The sequence below is a fragment of the Archocentrus centrarchus genome, chromosome 21 (assembly GCF_007364275.1).
Source record: "Archocentrus centrarchus isolate MPI-CPG fArcCen1 chromosome 21, fArcCen1, whole genome shotgun sequence".
Classification (NCBI taxonomy): domain Eukaryota; kingdom Metazoa; phylum Chordata; class Actinopteri; order Cichliformes; family Cichlidae; genus Archocentrus; species Archocentrus centrarchus.
The window spans coordinates 12983803-13002648 of record NC_044366.1 but is presented as its reverse complement, the minus strand read 5'-3'; the positions used below and the strand labels follow the sequence as shown (position 1 = coordinate 13002648).

At 38.6% G+C, this 18846-nt stretch overlaps 1 protein-coding gene across 1 annotated transcript; it reads left to right on the top strand.

Moving 5' to 3' along the window:
- The first annotated feature begins 7298 nt into the window (after window positions 1-7298).
- chmp2ba (charged multivesicular body protein 2Ba) lies at window positions 7299-17027 on the top strand. The gene is made up of 6 exons (XM_030758865.1): window positions 7299-7510; window positions 10330-10421; window positions 12687-12881; window positions 13779-13881; window positions 14129-14235; window positions 15297-17027. The coding sequence occupies exons 1-6, from the start codon at window positions 7477-7479 to the stop codon at window positions 15408-15410; spliced, it is 645 nt and encodes a 214-aa protein (XP_030614725.1). The 5' UTR covers window positions 7299-7476; the 3' UTR covers window positions 15411-17027.
- The last annotated feature ends 1819 nt before the right edge of the window (window positions 17028-18846 follow it).

Genomic DNA, 18846 nt, shown 5'->3' with positions numbered 1-18846 from the left:
GGGAAAATAGAGGGAGGAGAGGGGAAGGGATGGAAATTAAAGAGAAATTGGAGAACTGTTTGCTTTTCCCTCAAAGAAAAAAAAAGAAAAAAGAAAAAGAGCAGAACCTCCAGTCTTTTAGATCTGAAGAAATTTCACATCCCTAATAAACTTCCACCACTTAACATCACAGACATTTTCAGAGAAACATGAATGAGGTTTGAGGGGATACATCTCAAGAAACCAAAAAAAAAAAGAGGTCACAAGTGTAATGTCCTACATTAGAGTCTGAGGTGTAATTATGGTATGAAACTCTCACAATGAAAAACATTTCTATAAGTGATTTCAGAACAAAACTCTTCACCAGTCCACACGTGCAGCATTTTATTAAATGGTTTTGCTTTTTAATTAAGGTTCTTTTTTTATCCTGCAAGCCTGATGAGGCAGGTGTGACATGATGCTGTGAGCCGTTGATGATATGTCACATTAAGCAGACTGCAACATCATGAGTTTTGAGGTGTGGTTGCCATCATTCTTTTCCCCTGGAGGGTCTATGGAAACACACACCTGCCTGAGCTGCCTGGGTGTATAGATGACCTTATGATGATGATGATGATGATGATGATGATGATGATGATAAGGAGGAGGAGGATGCTGCAGGTTATTAGAGTGTGGATTCTCTTTTAGAGCAAATGTCCTCTCAGATGCACTTTATCTAAAGCTCATATTTCTTTTGTCCACATTATGTTTTTTATTGTTATTCTTAGTGGTAAACCTGCATAAACATGACAAATTCAGTAGTTTATATCACCACCCATTTAACATTTCATTGCCATACACCTAATTTAATTGCTAAAAGAGATACTAGTTTCAATTGCAAGCATTAATTATTGGCTATATTGATGGTGATGGACATATTCCTGTTCTGATCCAACTGGTGAACTGTCCTGTCCAGACCTCTCACTCAATTTCCAAAGGGTTGGCTCAAGCCTAACTGTGACCTTAGTTGGAGCTAAATCAAGCAGAGTTCATATATGAGTGTGTTATGTTATTATATCAGCTAATAACTGCTCACTTCAAGCTTAGATGAAGATGAGGAGTGGACTTTATCGCACCTCTCTTTCCTTTCACACCAACAGTCTAATGAGAAGCTCAAGTGTCCATTTAAGGCTAAAAAAGTCTGTCTTTAAGAAACTTCTTCCATAACTTCATACATTTGTTTGGATTTTACTTCACTTTAATGTCAGATTTATTTTCTGAATATCTCATTACTTACACTGTTTCATTTAAATAACATAAACACAACCTTTAACCAAGAAATGCAACAACATGCAGAATATATTCTGTGGAATAACAGGCTGTCATTCATCAATTTAATCAGTCTATTTAAAATTCTGTGCTTAGTCCACTCAGTAACTTTGACTTACCCAAATTCTAATTTAATATTTTGACACGCTGCGATACAAAGGACTCAAAATGTCTTGTTTAATGATAAATATTCTTCAATTAAAGCATACTATATGATATGTGTATGTGCCTGTACAATCAGGATGAGTATTTTACTGTATAATGTATACTACAGGAATGCTGTAAAGCACTCTTCATAGTGTTTGAGTAAGAGGTGGGGGAGGAGTGGAGACTAACTCTAATTAAAGAACCATTAGTGCATCTCCGAGAACATGGAGTGCAATATGAGTGCATTCCTGTTCATTATCATCCATTTTCAGATTTAAAAAATAACTACTTAACTACTGTACTGTACTCGCTCTCTCTTAAAGAGAAATTGTGAATATTGATACCGATATAATTCAGCTTAAGTGAGACAAAAAAAACAACTCAGTGGAATCATTTGCACTGTAATGAGAAACAGCCAGTCATTTGTAAGCTAATGGAAATGTAATTTACATGTTAATCCAAAGGCAAAGAAACTGTTAGAACTGTTTTGTCTTATAAAAGGCAACACTTGTGCTTCTTCATTATCTGTTTTCATTCTTCTTGCCAGTTTTGCACATTTTATAAATGAAAATGAGATTTTTAATTGCAAAGTCTAGACAAAGAAAAGCACTTCTTCCACAGTGTGTGCTGGAGTGACTATAAGCCCACAAACAGTTTGTCTGTTACAAAGTGACCAACGGATTTTAGGTCCACAGTAAGCATGCTGACCTTGCATAAAAAGCAGATAATTACCCAATCTTCAAGTTTTAGCTCATATTCTGCATGTATGAAGATAATGGGAACTGCCCAGGCATTCTGGCAGAAGTTAATGAGATGACAGAGGCTCAAAAGCAGGGTCAGGTGGATGGAGGGCAATACACTTGACAGATGAGGCTCTCCTTTAGTGGCTCACGCTGGGAAATATTTTCCTATCAAGCTAAATGGACATGGATTTCAAAGCTGAATAAGAGAATCCGCACCAAATTGGAGAGGATAGTAATAATATAACATTGTTTATGCAGGATATTTGGGTGATACGGTGACTATGTGTGAAATTAAGCACATAGGGTTAAAAATTGTGTTTCATTGACACTATTTTTTTTACACTATTACTTTTAAGAGCTAAATTTTGATTGCCTGTTTAAAAAATTACATGGGGAATAATATAGAATACATTCATATTATCTGTGACAGTAATAAAATGCTCTCCAGCAGAGGTACTGTGAATCAAAAACACAAAGGAAGAGAAAGAAACATAACAACCTTCTTTGGCTGTGCTGGAGCACAGCCAAAGGAGACAGAGGAACAGGCTTGCATTCCCTTTTTAAACTTTATTCAAACACACAAAAGGCTTTTAAGACATAGTGACAATAATCAAGACCATCCCCAAGATGGAAATATGTGTAAACTGCATCAATACATCTACACGCGACACCTTTCTCAACTATCTGTTTTATAAACTCACCCATTTTGTCTGTTACCTCCTTTGCACAACTTTACAAATTTCCTCCCTCTTTTGCAGAGCGAAGGACTTGTCCTCCATTGCCCTTCCAGCTGTAATGACTCTAATTCCCTCATGCTAATGGTGTGTCTGAGCCTCAGCTCCTGCTGGGACCACCAGCCCACTTCTTGTGGTCACAGCTTGGCCCCAAGGCAAGAAGGTCCATGGACTGGAGAGACAGACAAGAGAGACGGAGAGAAAAAGAGAGGAAGGGCAAAAGATGGTTCTGGTTTGATGCATGTGGGGTCTACCCTCAGACAGATTGGCATCCCCAGGCAAAAAAGACCTGTGGATAAAAGAGGGTATCACTGAATTGTGTATGTGTGTGTGTGTGTGTGTGTGTGTGTGCGTGTGCCTCACTGAGTGTGACATCCGAAATTGGTGCCAGCAGCAGATTTAAACAATAACAACTCACTGTTTGACCTTACTCACAAAACCAGCAGCCTGTGAAATGTGTGTATGTGTGTATACGTGTATCCTTTTCATCAATTTCTATATGTACATCATGCAGCTCCACACGTGCATCTAAGAGCTGTTTCTTCCTGCTTGTATGATGTGGTATATGCGTGTGTGTGTGTGTGTGTGTGTGTGCACGCTTCCTGGGAGACTGGGGCTGGCAACGATGATGAGCAAACACTACAGGGGAAAATAATCTCTCATTACCCAGAATTCCCTGATGCTACGATGCGCGGGTGAGCGCGACAAGATTTGTCCCACAGGCAAAAATGAGTGGAGTCACTCACTCGATTTATTAGACCATTCCAAACTCCCCTGCCCTCTGCCTCCCCTGCTGTTACCACCCTGTTTCACACTTCCTACCATCACTCTGTCTCACACTCTCTCAGTCACCTGCTGTCTTCCATATGTTCTTAACACTTTCCTGATTCTGAACTTTTTTGGGAAACGGATGGAAACACGTCATTAAACACTTAGATTAAAAGTTTGTGTTTAAAGTGTATTGGCTGGAATCTTACTTTGACTTTGATAGTTTGACATTTTGAACTTCAGCATTCAATTGAGTTCTTGCAGAGTTAGATAAGAAAATCAATGCCTCTGAGTCTTTCACGTGTTTGGTCAACCCGAACCTGCCATCTTGCTTAGTTCAGCATAAAGACGAGAACCATGACCCCCCCTCCATTTGTTTGTGAACTCCCATTTCAAAAGCCCCAATTAAGCATTACCATCTTGTTTTTTGTTGTTGTTGTTTTGTTTTGAGCCAGAAGTACCATATTTGGATGAGAGACTGGAGTTCTAAGTTAAGAGCCAGTTTTAGTGTGCATGGCAAACCAACTGCATTCCCATCTCACTAAGAAGTTTTATAAAAATCCTCTTATGCGCACAGACATGAAGCTACTGCTTGATTTGGATTCATTATTATTATTATCTATTTTGTTATGGAGAAAAAGATCCCATTTATCTTAAAGACACATATTTGCGTATTTGTGTGAACCACATTTTAAAATTGTGTTTTAAGGACTCTAAGATAAAATGTTTCAGAATGGCAGTTCAAACATCATCGCTGATTTCCTGCTGCGTGAATCCCTTTTTTCCGGCACGCATTCTCCTCGAGTGTCTGTGCCCTTTTCTCTCTCTCTCTGTCGGTTGCTCTATCCCGCCATCTGGGTATCACTGATCCATCCATCCATCAGAGTGAAGAAGAGCTGTGGAAATCCCACATCTCCCATCACAGCCCCTTGACTTTCTTTGTTTGCATACAAACATATTTCAGCTTGCAGTTAGACGTCAGGGGTCCAGAGAAGAATAGAGAGTACATTCATGTCTTATATCCTATTATGAGTCTAGATTTATGATTGGCAAACATGACAATGGGATACACAGATTCAGAGGCCTGTGGGAGATTTGCTGAAAATCTATTGCAAATGACAAAGCATTAAAAAAAAAAATATTGTTCTGCTGGTACAGTATATTTGATAAATAATAGCGCTCTATTGTAAAAATGAGATACTGCTGAGCTAGGAGCATCTGCCTTGTTACACTGGATATAAAGTTGTTGAATATGATTACTAATAAGCCATTCTGCAATTTTTCTAAACTAAAAACAGTAAAAAATTAATAAGAGTTTAAAGATTTTGTATTATGTGGCTAAATCACAGACTGCAAGACTGAAAAGATCGATGGAAACATTTGCAACATTTGGGGGCTGTTGGGGCAGGCTCGGCTTCGTGGCTTATTGGGTTTATCTGTGAAGAGAAGATATAAAAAAAAACACAGTTGTTATGAGACTGCAACAGCTTCACAATCACCACGTGAAGGGATTTGTGTGATTTTTTTCCATGTTGCTACCTTAAAGCTGTAAAGCTCGATCTGCTTTATGGCTGCAACTCCCACTGATTGTGCTGAGATCTCATTTCACACATGAACGTCTCTCTCTGCTGTGTGTGTCCATACACTCTGTAGTTAGTGCCTTAACATTACACTTCTACTTGCCCTGGGCTAGATCACACAGCGAAGGAAGAGAATGAGGTAGACAGATAAATGAAAATGTAGGGGAGAAAGTGGTACAGAAAAGCACTGAAAATGGAAAAGAGAAGTGTTTTCCCATAGTTTTGCTTTATGATAGTCTTATTTTAAATCATAATTAAATCCAATTACATATGAGTGTGATTTTTAAAGATTAAACCTTTCCTTTATAGACTGACCTTAACATTAAAAGAATAAAATAATTAAACCATATTCATATGTAATCTAATGAAAGTGTATCATCCCAATAAACTCAGTTTAAAGCCTTCACACTGATAGTGATTAGTTACAATTAACATAAAATCAAATGCCAAAATAACTATCAGAAGTAGAAAAATTGCAAGTTTGATCCCCAAGTATTGAGTTATGGTGCATTCAGCTCATTTGTAGCTACAAAGCTGGAGACAGATGCAGACTTAGTAGAAGTCGGCCCTCTGGGTGCTTGGAGCTAGATTTATCACCACTGGAGCCCTCTGATGATGAGGCCGTTTAGTGGGGGTCCCTGTAGTCCTCCACTGATTAGCGCCAAACATCTTCCCTAATAACCTTAACAAGAACAACGCCTCAGGACCACACACACCGATGCACACAGACGACTGTGCGCACACACACATACAAGAGCTAGGGGATACCCATCCTCCTTTCCTTTTCCTCAAAGTCACCGCTCTCTCCTCTGCTCCAGCCATAACTTGGCCTCTCTTACTATTTCTGAGATGAGACTCCCTCCCACCTTATGTGCCCCCCCCCCCCCCCCCCCCCCCCAATGCACAAAATTGAGTTGGTTATGGTTCAAGAGTCCCGCCACCCCACATAAAGTTGGTCTCATCATCACAATGTGATAAGACAATACGAATATATGAATATAAACAGGAGTGTATGTGATACCTGTCTTCTGGGGATAAACAGGAGAGGAATGGAAGTGAGAATTTATGATACAGTTGTGAGAAGCACTGAGGGTGATTTTATAGACAGAAATCAACTCTGTGGATTGTTTCCCTGTGGTAGTTTACACATTTGCATTTTTTCTTCTTTTTTTTGACTAGTTTATATGTCCAAATTTAAAAGCATGAAAGGAAGTGCAAACAGAAATGAGAAAAAGTAAAAGCCATGCATGCTGGGATGATGTCACCTGATTTGCTAGCTTAGGCTTATCATTGAGCAAAATAAATGTATTTGTTGCAATTCAATTTTTTTAGGCTTTACTTACCTTGCATTACCTAAAACGTATGTAGGAACAAGTTCAATTAAACCCAGATACAGTGCTATGAAAAAGTATAGCTTTTCCCCTTAATAAATGAAATCATCATTAATAGCTGCATGTGGTATTTACTCCAGTTATCTTTGTCTAATATTAAAATTTGTTTGATGATCTGAAACATTTAAGTGTGACGACATGTATTTTAAAAAAGGAAAGAAATTGGGAAGAAGGCAAACACTTTTTCCACAACACTGCAACCAACACTGCACTTTGTTAGAGCTGCTACAACACTATGTTCATCACATCTATCACTAGCCTAACAAGGTCAGCATTAGATTTTAGTTTTAATAAAATGGATTGCAGCCAGGAGGAAATACATTTCCAAACAGTATGCATTGGGTTGAAAATCTCAACCAGAGACGTTTATTGTAACAAAAAAATAGTGTGGACATTTTTTACGCAGACAACGCAGAGGCAATGGAGACTCCAACATCCACAGGCCTGCTGCGCTGCATATATGTTATTCCTACTACCTTGAGGCTCCCATATTACTAATGCTTGTGGTCCAGGAAACAAAGACTCGATTTTTTTTTTTTTTTTAAATTTTGATGGACTAATTTTTGTCCAAGATTACGAAGGGGTATTTTACGGAGTGCACGTGAATGCAGCGCGCGAGTCCCGCCGTGACGTCACGCGGAGCAATTGAGTCATGTCAGCTGAGGGAGGAACTCCGACAACAGAAAATCAACCAGGAAACAGAGGCTACCAAACTGATCCACCGTTTCGATCTGACGGCTAAACGGCGGCGTTAACAACAGGCATCACACAACACATTAGTACAGTGATTTATATTTTGTAATTAAGTTTGATACAGAGCAGCGACATGGCTTCCCTGTTCAAGAAGAAGACTGTCGACGGTAAGTTTGCTCAGGGTGGAAAGCTAGCTAAGTTGTTTTTAGCCCGGCTGGGCATACAACCTGCTCTGTTCCCGTGTTAGATTAGACGTCCCTAATTTAACTTGTTTTACCTGTTCTGAGTCGAGCTGAGTCATACTGTTAACGTCGACGCGCTGCCAAACTTAATGTAGCTTAGGCGAACATTCTGGGTTTTTTAAAAATGTAGCTCGTTTACAGTATATACAGTATAACCCTTAACAACAAAATGTGATGTTGATCGTTACAAGTATCCTTTTGGCGTTTTCCTTTGTAAACATTAGATCTGTAGGCTGTAGAAGACTGTGCATGTACACTGTGCTACGCCAGAGTTAGGCTGAAGTAATTGTCTTCAGTGACTCATTAGAAACGGCGAACATAAACCTTAGTTGTCATAAAGTGTACATGTTTTTATTCATTAATATTACTTTGAATGTGTCACATTTTTTTTCTCAAGTAGACCGTAAATTGACAGTAATGTGGCCAAATTGTATTCTCCGCATAGAACGGAAACTAATGTCTCATTGTGCTGTGATTAAAATGACTTCAGTTTTATGACAGAGTGTAATAAAATTGTGCATTGTAAAGGAAGGCTGTTATAGTATGTAGTCACTGCCATGCTGCCATTTAATTGGATGATATTCATTTTAAAAAAAACGTCAAAATTCTGAATAGCCTTTCAATCTAAAAATTCAGTACTTTTCTCCAGGCTAGGTAATCACCTCACTAGGTCAGAATGGAAAAGCAGGCACACTTATGTCAAAATTAATGAATCAATTATTCTATTTCAAATGCTAATTATATTAACTCCTAGGGCTGGATTTCCAAAGGAAAGGTAGACAATGGTTCAACTCTTCTGGACCTGAAACTTATTTGTTACCAAAAAAAGTCAACTTTGTATCTTTGAATTTAAAAATAGGCTCTACTGGTTAAGGCAGATCTTTTCACAGCGCTCCCTATTTACTCCTCCCATTGCTGTCATTCCAGTTTCACCCATACCGATCATCTGCATACTGTACTCACAGTGCTCTCCTACCTGAACTCCATTTGAATCCATTGTGATGTCTTCTCAGCCATCCCCATCCAGTGCATTTCTTTCTCTCTTTTTAAAAAAATAAATAAATAAATTTTGGACATCTCTTGCACTCTGCATACAGGTTTCTCACTGATGCCCTGGGTCGGCCGTGTGATGTAGTTTCTGGTTATTTGGCAAATTTAGTAAAGGGGGGAGGGGGCACTTGATCGCACATATTTGTAGGACGATATCCCTCCCACTTTGAGACGTTGGCAGCACGTCACCTTATACGTATACAAGCATCAGTCTCATAAGTGGTCCAGCATATTGACGTATTTCGATCAAGTTCATGGTTGTTGAACTTTTCAGCAAAAACAAGCTTTTTTTCCCCCTCCTCCCTGGAAGTGGTCCAATATTTTTCCATATTTTTCAAATATGACATTTTCTATTATACAGTAGCTCATGAATATAGAGTAGAGTCAGTTTTTTCGAAGGTTATTGTAAAGTTCTTAGTTCTTCCATTTGTTGTTTAAATTTTTTTTTTGCAAATATAAGTTGTAAACCTTCGTGGTTGTATCAGTAGTTCTGCATTTTTACTGATGTGTCTGTGCTGGCTGATGGATCCCTCCTCTGTTGCTTTTTCATTTTTTTTTTTTTTTTTTTTTTTTTTTTTTTTTTTACTTTTACCTCATTGAACTGAGGCCCTAAAGCTCTTTGAAGCAAGTTTGTAATTATGGGCTATAAGAATAAGACTCAGTAGAGTTGTTTTAATGTCTTCATTCCTCTATTTATGTTCACTTTTTTTTTTAACAATTCAGATTTGAAATTGGGTTAAAAAAATTGCTGCATTTTATAACAGAAAAATTTGAGCTTAATCTCCAAACTATATTTAGGTCTTGCAGTAGTGTTTTGTTACACTGATTGATTGGGTCATCTGTCAGTCAGAAGCCACAGATGACTGCCTGACTTCATAGTCATAAATGATCTCACATGATGCCACTTTACATTTGTGTGTGGGTGGCTCAGAGCTGACACAGTATTGGTGTGAGCTGTCCAAGCATTGCCACAGTTGGCAGTGTCAGTATGCTCTCCCAGTGTGTTGCTGACTACTCTGAGTTATTTCATGTGCATGTGGGCACACAGTCAAACATGCTCACTATTAAGGCAGTGGCTGGATGTTTTAGATTTCTTCCAGAGTCTGGCAGCTGCCTGAGACCCATCCTTTCTAATGGCACCAGAAACACTGATGTCCAGCTAAAAAAGAAAAGAAAAAAACTATAACATATTGTACACACTACACGTACTGAAGGCACAGGGTAAATGTGAATTTTCATCAAGGAAATATGTTTATCTTGACTTTTCTTTTGAATGAGAATTGATGTAAAATCATACACATCAATAGACTATCTGTTAAAAGAGTTTACATTTACATTGGAAGGTCAGTGGTTTGATCCCTGGCTCCTCCAGTGTGCATGCTTAAACATCCTTGGGCAAGATATTGAACCCCAGATCGTCCCTGTTGCTTGCATTGTTATACATGTGATGAATGAAAAGTGCTTAGTGTGTAGAAAAAGCAGTGTATGAATGTGGGTGAATTTGGTGGGTAGTGTAAAAGTGCTATTAGTGCTTAATAAAAATAGAAAAGACCTAAATACAGTAAATGTTCCAGTCCATTTACATTTTGGCATTTTGGTCAAAGAGTTGTGGGTTGCTGTAACTGTACAGGTGTTCTCTCTGTTTCGAAGCATACACTGACCTTTCTGCCTTTGTTTCTCGTTCTTTTCTGAAGACATAATCAAGGAGCAGAATAAGGAGCTGCGCGGCACTCAGAGGCAGATCACCCGAGACAGAGCAGCACTGGAGAAACAAGAGAAACAAATGGTAGGAAGGCATGCAGACGCTTAAATTTAAAAACTATGAGTAACAAAATGTATGCGTTCATCGCATTTTCCGTAGATTTCTACATATTGCATCAAAGCCCTATTAGGCCCTCCTGTTTCCTCAACACACACAATCACAGCCCCAGATGCATATTAGATCCTTTTTCTACAATCGGGGATTGAGCCTGATTGGCTAATGGGGCTAAATGAATAGGCAAGCGATTTGGTGAGGTGGCTCTGCCTCCGGCACGTGAGCCTATCTCTCATACACTCTTCGCTGAGTTAAACAATTAAGCTGTATTCACCGTCGCACATAATCTGGAAGATGAAAGAAGCTGACTGTGTCCTCTTTTCAGTTGTGTTAAGTAAATATCATACAGGACATAATTGCCTCCCTGGGGAATGAACATTCTTATTCTTCATTAATGTCTTCCGCTAATTAGTCTAGTTTTTAAAAGCTTTGTTGCAGATTCTGAATAAAAGATTAAGACAAAGAAATGGAAATGACCTATATCTGCAGTTTAGCACAATGATGGCTGCCTCCCACTATGTCGGCGCTCGGTGTGAGTGTATCCACGCGTTCGCATTTGCGCACTCGCTGGATACAAATGGCACAGGGCAGAGGTTATCCCAAAGATCAAAGTGCTGTATAAAGCTCAAGCTCTTCATTTTCTCATTATTTAGAATATGTAAAAGAAAAACAAAACAAATTCAAGTACATAAATTCTTGTCTAGTGTGGCAGAATATTTCTTGTCCATTACTATTACATAAAAAGTGCCACTTCAGAAGTCTCTCTAAACTGAGTCTAAATCAGTTTTTTTTTTTTTTTTGAATATTTAAGCTGCATAGCATTTGGCTGCCTGACATGTTATTAACAGCTGGATTGAGGCTCTGCACACTGTGCATCTATTGTTCAGGAAAATCTTCAGCACTTTGGCCCATGTTAATGCATTAAGCTTCCCATTTCCTAGCATGTGAAGGCTAACAGCCTCACAGTTGTTCTTATTTTAAGAGAGTACTCTGTATCCATCACAGCCCCACCTCCTCCATCCTATCCTGACAGGCCAGTAAATAAGACATTATAAGCTTCCCGTCAGCAGCAGTTCATTGCTCTCATCTCTCTTTTCCCCGTTAATGCATTCTTAGTTTTCTTTCAGATAACACTGCCGCTGACAATATTATTGCCTTTTTCAATAGAAGGTCTGCTTTTTCCCCCTAAGGCATTGTTTAAATTGTTCACAAGCAGGTAAATACAGGCTGAACTTAAATGACCTCGTGAATGTGTGTCTGCATAAGAGAAAGACACAGATGCATAGAGCTGAGTGGGGAAAAACCTTTAGCTTTATCAAACATTAATAATTGATTGTAATTTCCTAAAGAGAATGCTTTCAGCATACGCACAATAAATAAACGACATATAGGCGAGCTCATCATAACCTGGAGCTCCACTGCTGTCTCTCGGGAGTTGTGCCCACACACAGGATCCCCGTGGGGCGCAGAGTATTTTTGGATGTTTACTCATATATACTTTTAGCTTTGGTAACAACTCATCTGGATGATTGTGTTTACAGTGTCTGTATTTACAAACATAACAGTCTCTCTGGGACTCAGTGGACATGTTTGTTTATTCATACAGTGTATATTTCTAGAATGAGAATAAGACATTCTGTTTGTTCTAGACATTTTACTTGTTGAGTGTAGACACAGTCTGTTATCACTTGATATGCTACAAAAAAATGGAAGCTTCTGTGAGGAATTACAGGTGCCCGAAAGCTCCATCTTCCTCCCATTCTCATTTTCCCTGAACCTCAGGCTGGCCACGTTATTGGAAGTGTTGGGAAATCAGTGGCACTAATTGACACTTCTCAAAACAAAGTAGTTCCCCGGCTTCAGCTGATCTGCAGGATTGTCTTTTGGCCCTGAACCCTCAATTTTACTGAATTTATATGGTCAAAATATAGACACATCATCTCCTTAATATAATGCTTATTTACAGTGTTAGGCAGATGACACATAAACCAGGAGACACTGGTACATTTCTGCAGCCTCAATCAATTGGTTCCAGATATTGTTTTCTGCCAGTTCTTACAATTTTCTTTCATGTTGTGTTATGTCTGTGTTCACGCTTGGAAAATTTGCACACTGACCATGAATACACACACACACACACACACACACAAAAAAAAAAAAAAAATTAACCTGCTATTGTGCATACAAAAATCTGACCCAGATGAAGTTGTATCATAATCTTCTTTCCTTCTCCAGGAAGCAGAGATCAAGAAAATGGCAAAGAGCGGTAACAGGGAGGCTTGTAAGATTCTTGCCAAGCAATTAGTTCAGCTGAGGAAGCAGAAGACCCGGACATATGCTGTCAGCTCCAAGGTCACCTCCATGTCTACGCAGACAAAGCTCATGAACTCTCAAATGAAGATGGCCAATGCCATGTCTACCTCAGCCAAGGTAAAATCCTAGACTGTGTCATTCAGTACTGCTCATTATAAATGAGAAATCTGGATACAGCCTCAAATAAGGAACAGAGCAGTATATACAAAGTGAATCTACTACATGTGTCATTGCCATTAGACATTTGATAGCCACAATGTGTTACTATTTAATGGAAAGGTTTGGGCTGTTTTGCACAGGAGCTATTTTCCGTGTGTACACAGATTAATATTCTAGTGTTGTAATTAAAGTATTAATGTGCGATCTGTTCATGTTTAGCACCGTTGTTAATGAAGTATGAGAAGTACTAATTGGCTAGGAGCGATGTACTGTCCAGAGTCACACTGAGCAAACATAGACAGGTCAAATATAATTAGGCTTCAAGTTAATGGAGTGTGATCGAGGATATGTGAGGCTGTGGCTATGTCAGAAAGAATATTAATTGTATTATGTCACATGAACACAAAATGTGTTTAGACACATTCACACAGATGCAGCGTTTCCTAGAAGAAAGTTGCAGCTTTGATTCAGTTTATTCAATAGAAAGAGCGGCACTCTTCTTCCCCTTATTGGAAGCAATAGATTAGCATGATTTGGAGGAGCTTGTCAGTGAAGTGGAGACGATAATGCATCAGGTATTGTGTCGGGCTCAGGTCTGAAAGTAGGGCATGTTTGTGCTGATCTTTCACAAGAAGTTGGTCTGTCTTTAGGGCTAGCATAATTCTCCTGTGATGAGTGAATGCAGGGCAAATCTAAGGAAATTCTTCTAAAGCCGTGTTGGATTAAATAGAGGTTCATCCTAACATGTTGAGCATGGTCAGAGGTTTCTACGTACTCGAGTAGTTCTTAGTATGTTGTTTCTGAGCTGCAGCTAAAAAGATCAATTCTCATTTGTTCTTTTAATAATGGTTGTAGACAATGCAAGCAGTGAACAAAAAGATGGATCCACAGAAGACACTGAAGACCATGCAGGACTTCCAGAAGGAGAACATGAAGATGGGCATGACCGAGGACATGAGTAAGAGCATAAAACATGCATGCCAAAATAAGTTTGTCAGGATATATGGCAATGGTGTGAGAAGTGTGTGTTGCAGTTTGTGTGCTGAAGGCAAAATATGTGAGTAGGAATTTCAAAAGAAACACATTTACTAGTTTGAATACACATCAATAGCTGTCTTTGTCTGAAGTCCAAACTTGTGACTGGAAATCAATTTGATTGATTTTCTGTCCTTATCTCCTTCCTCCCTGTCTCACTGTCTGTTCAGTCAACGACACTTTGGATGAGATCTTTGAAGAGTCTGGGGATGAAGAAGAATCTCAGGACATTGTCAACCAGGTTCTGGATGAGATTGGCATTGAGATCTCAGGAAAGGTAAGAAATTCAAAATGAGAGCAAGACAAACATCCACGCTTCTACATACCATAACTTTATACACATTGCAATCATGTTCAATGCCCAAGAAAGAATCTTCCCGTTTTTAGTTTAGCCCACATTTTACAGATTTAGATAGTCTTAATGGAGCGCACAGCCCCTAGCAAGATGAACAATAAATGCTCCACATGGCTTTTACTCAACTGTTAAAATGTATTCCAGCTGCCACATGGTGGGGCTAGCCCTCAGCTCTTTTAGCCTTGTAGTCCTTTTTTTTTTTTTTTTTTTTTAAATTATTTGAAATCCTCTTGTAACTGCCAGGCTGTCTGTCTGCTGTGTGTTTGGCTCCCCCTGGGGTGCTCCATGAGTTATTACCTCTCACAAAACAATGCACAAACCTGCAAATTTCCCAATAAAAAAAGCCCCTAGCAGGAGAGGCAGTTAAAAAAAAATCATCATCAAAATTGTCTCTACAATAGTTTGGAAAATCTAACATAAGCAGATAAAAGTCCATGTGTTATCTCCATTGTTACAGGGATAGTTCTGTGTTTTAATGAGAGTAAGTAGTTGGGGAAACAAACAAATGCTGCAAATGGTTTCAGTCTTTTTCTGCAAATAAAAAGTAACCTGCATGAATTAATGTTGCCTGATTGCTTCAGCACCTTTATGGGATCCAATAATTGATCATTAACAAACCCAGGACATATTTAAAAATAAGCACTGACCACATTTACTCTTATGTTGTACAAAGAATTGGTAAACATTCAATCTGATATTGGTAATGCTACCTTAAAGAGGCATCCCATATTATTTGTGCAGTATAAATTGTTAGGGGTTGACAAATAGTTTTACAGTGTAAATGAGGATAATTGTAATTCAGTTTGAACAGTTGTGTGTTTGGAGTGTCAGCAGGCAGCTGCACATTGTAGCCGGTCTTGACAACAAGTACCGGCTTGGTGATTGTGTGTGCGCGCGCGTGTGTGTGTGTGTGTGTGTGTCTATGTTTAGTATGAGGTGGATGTGCCTGCTAATGGGGTTTTTCTGCCCATGTGTGATTCCAGATGGTGAGAGCTCCAGCTGCAGGAAAAAGTGTCCCCGGCGCTGCCGCTTCCTCCAAAGCCACCATCTCTGATGATGAGATCGAAAGACAGCTCCGAGCTCTGGGAGTCGATTAGGTTTCTTCTTCGGGTTTAATGTTCACATTGTAAAGCAATGCAGCATTAATACTGGCTGATACAGAAACACTGGTTTTGTCATGGTTCAAATGCGCGCACACACACACAAACATAGATTCAAACACATGCAGGCAGACATGTATATTAACACAGACACATTCTCACATTCGCCTTACTGATCATTACGGCAGAACATGTGATCTATTTATGTGAAAATAATATTTATTGCAACATTGGGGAGGCCACATCTCAAAGGTGGACGAGCAGTTTCACCTCAAGAACTACTTACACTGTTGTTTACCACCCATCTGTCTTTATAAGGGCTACGAGTGTGTGAGATTTTGGAATTGGCTTTTCCCTTCTGGCGTTTTGATCAGTCTTGAGTTAGTCCTGTTATCGCTCCCTTTTTATACAGTTGAAGAAGGATGGTTTTTCTTCAGCAGGTTTTAATGAATAAAACATGGTAATTAAAAGCAGCTTTGGGATTGTCAATAAGCAGATGGAACTTGTATTTTTCCTACTCAGACTATTTATGTGCTATCTTTATTGCCATTGGTAAAATTAAAACCCATCTAATCCACTTTCTCTGAGGCAACTTATCCATGTTAAGACACTTTATTTTATTTTTTTTTTGTCAGATTTGCAATGTTTTATAGATAAAATGCCTCTGTTTGATTTCTTTGTCATTCTGAGGAATTAGAGATAAGACACTGATACTTAATCATGCTGACTATCTAAATCATTTCCATGTTTTTTAAAAAGATTTTTAGGTTTGCCACTATAGGTACTGCAGACACACATATGTATGTGAAACATCTAACTAATACCTTCGGGCTATGGTCAGGCTTTCAATTTACATGCATGAGACGGATTGAACTGAGAACAAACTGGCTTGCGTGTTTCTGATGCTGTACAGATTAAAAACTTAAACATACTTTAGGACTGATGAAAGACTGGCATGTTAAAGAGTTTTAAATCAATTTTTAATGACAGACGCATCTGGATTGATGTTTGATTTACACAGAGATTGTAGGATGGCACTGGTCCTGCAGTCCCTCTACTCTTTCAGCTGCTGTGCAGTTACTGTCGTTTGTTATTTTGAGCTCGGAAATACACACACTAAAGCAACAAAATGATGGAAGTGTTTGCTAATATAACACTGTGATTTAAGAGATTTGCTTTCGTCTGCAGTCGAAGTCGGTTTTTCTTTACAGCGATTTGTCAACGTCAGCCAGTTGAGGCTTCATGAGTGACAGCCATATCTGCTCATAAGCAATGTTTTCTTTTTTGTGCCCCTTTTTTTTTTTTCTTCATGTTTAGATTCCTGTTGCTAAAGTAAAGTGAAGAAGATTCATCCTTGCATATGTCTGAAATGTAAAATTCATAATTCTTTGAATTTTTGCAAAACTTTTGTTCCTCTGCCTTATATCATTCTGTTGTGATTGCGAGCAGAATCAGTTAACAGATTTTGGCACGTTTTGAGTGCAGTTCCATGTTAGGATATTTCCATGCATATTAAAAGGTGTATGTATACTCATTTCTGTTTCCTTCTTATTGTAAAGTGACTCTGTAAAGGGTGGATCGCTTTTATAAGGAATAAAGTTTCCTCAGGTACGATTTGGGGAGTCCTCACTCTATTTTTTTTCCACTTTTTTAAAAGTTGTGCTCAGGTTTTTTTGTTTTTTTTTAAGGCTTCACTACAAATCATGCACACTTTCAAGACAGCCACTGGTTTTCGTTAATTTCCAATAAATTTATACACATTTTTAATCCAAACAGCTAACATAAAATCCATGTAAGAGTTTTGTGTCTACAATATAATTGCTTTTCCAAGCAGTAAAAATTGAGTTATTTTGGAATCAAATTAATTCTGAGTCTGGTAAATGACGTGCATGCGATGAAGAGTTGAACAGAAGTCCTCAGGAAAAACAAAGGAAATATCTAAAAGACAGGATAATCTGTCGTAAGTAGGATATGAAAAATCATGAATCTTGTGCTTTAACAAAAGACGCCGGAATAAACACACCGACACATGCACATATTTTAGCCGGGTTTATGGATTTACTTGATTGAGTTGTCATCTCAGTAAAATTAAGTGGTAACCCTCCAGCTCTCTGAATACATGAACTGGAAAAAAAATTAAGCTATGAGAGCAGCAGCATTAAGACTAAGGCATCTGGGAGACTGGCTTCAGAAGCATCTTAGTAGCGTTATACTAAGCATACTGTGCCCATAACGTTGCTGTGTACACGCTCAGAGCAGTTACAGCAGTCAGTGTGACCCTGCAGCATTTATTTCCCCTGGCAGCGCTCCCATCATACACCCTTTCATTAGTCACAGTGAAAACCACTTGTTTCTGAATTTAAGTGTCTCATAGGTTTATTTATGAATCTCCAGTGAGACATTCACAACATAATATATGTAGTACTACAGTAAAAATGAGAGACAGCATATGTCGTGAACTGATTGAGCTTTCTGAACATGGAAAGTGCAGATATTTGGACATCTTTGGCATATATATATTTTCAGTTAAGCTGAATAAAGACCCTTTGAATCAGGCTGTTCCTACATCACATTTTCTAACTTTTCTGGATAATAATTACTGGAATCTGATGTAAATTCTAAATAATAAAAAAGTCCTGCCACTTTCAGGGGTTCTGCTTGAGCAGGCGTGGTGTTTCCTTCTTGTTCCCATCAGTCATCTCAACCGGGTCAGAGTTGTGACTGGCTGGTGTTCTTCTTTGTATGACAGTTTGTCAAGGCAGCAACGGTAAAAGCAAAAACACGAACATCTATCTTAGATCAGGGAAACAGGAGACCACATATCCATTTGCTGTCAAAAAGTTTCACGTCCCTGGCTTCATCCCATAAATCAGAGAGGTTTTGCACAGTAAAGTAGCCCCAACATAATAAATTAGCTCTCAAATAAATAGGTTGTTGTAAAACTTTAAATATATTACTGTTTTGACTGCAGCTACATTTATTTGGCTAAAGCATTTTTCTTAAGACTGACAGGTAATTAAAAATGGGGACATAAAGGCATCAGCTTTTGTAACAAATACACAAACACAACTACCACAGGGACTTCAGCGGGTAAATATAGATGTTAATATAGAGCACTTCATTTCATTCATTAAAACTTCATTTTTTTGTAAGAAAAAAAAAGGATAAAGTCAGTAACTATTGCTTTTTCAGAGCTGGTACAGAGCTGATCTTTATGAGTGCTTGTTTGTACTCTGATGCTGATGGATTAAATGAGATTTGGTTTGTGTGGGTAATATACATTCAGCAGTTGTGTAGCATATTTAGTACATTTAAATGACAGGACTGGCAGGTGCAAGCATCAAGCTAGCAGTTCATGTGCAGTTAATGAAAACCCTTTATCTTCAGTTTCCACTTCAAACAAGAAAAATAATGACTGGGCTGCTCTTTGACA

What these genes read in the sequence shown, in the direction of transcription:
- chmp2ba (XM_030758865.1), top strand. Translation starts at nt 7,477, where the DNA reads ATGGCTTCCCTGTTCAAGAAGAAGACTGTCGACG. An exon ending in AGAAACAAGAGAAACAAATG is followed by an intron (nt 10,422 to 12,686) that starts GTAGGAAGGCAT and finishes TTCCTTCTCCAG; the next exon opens with GAAGCAGAGATCAAGAAAAT. An exon ending in GGGCATGACCGAGGACATGA is followed by an intron (nt 13,882 to 14,128) that starts GTAAGAGCATAA and finishes CTGTCTGTTCAG; the next exon opens with TCAACGACACTTTGGATGAG.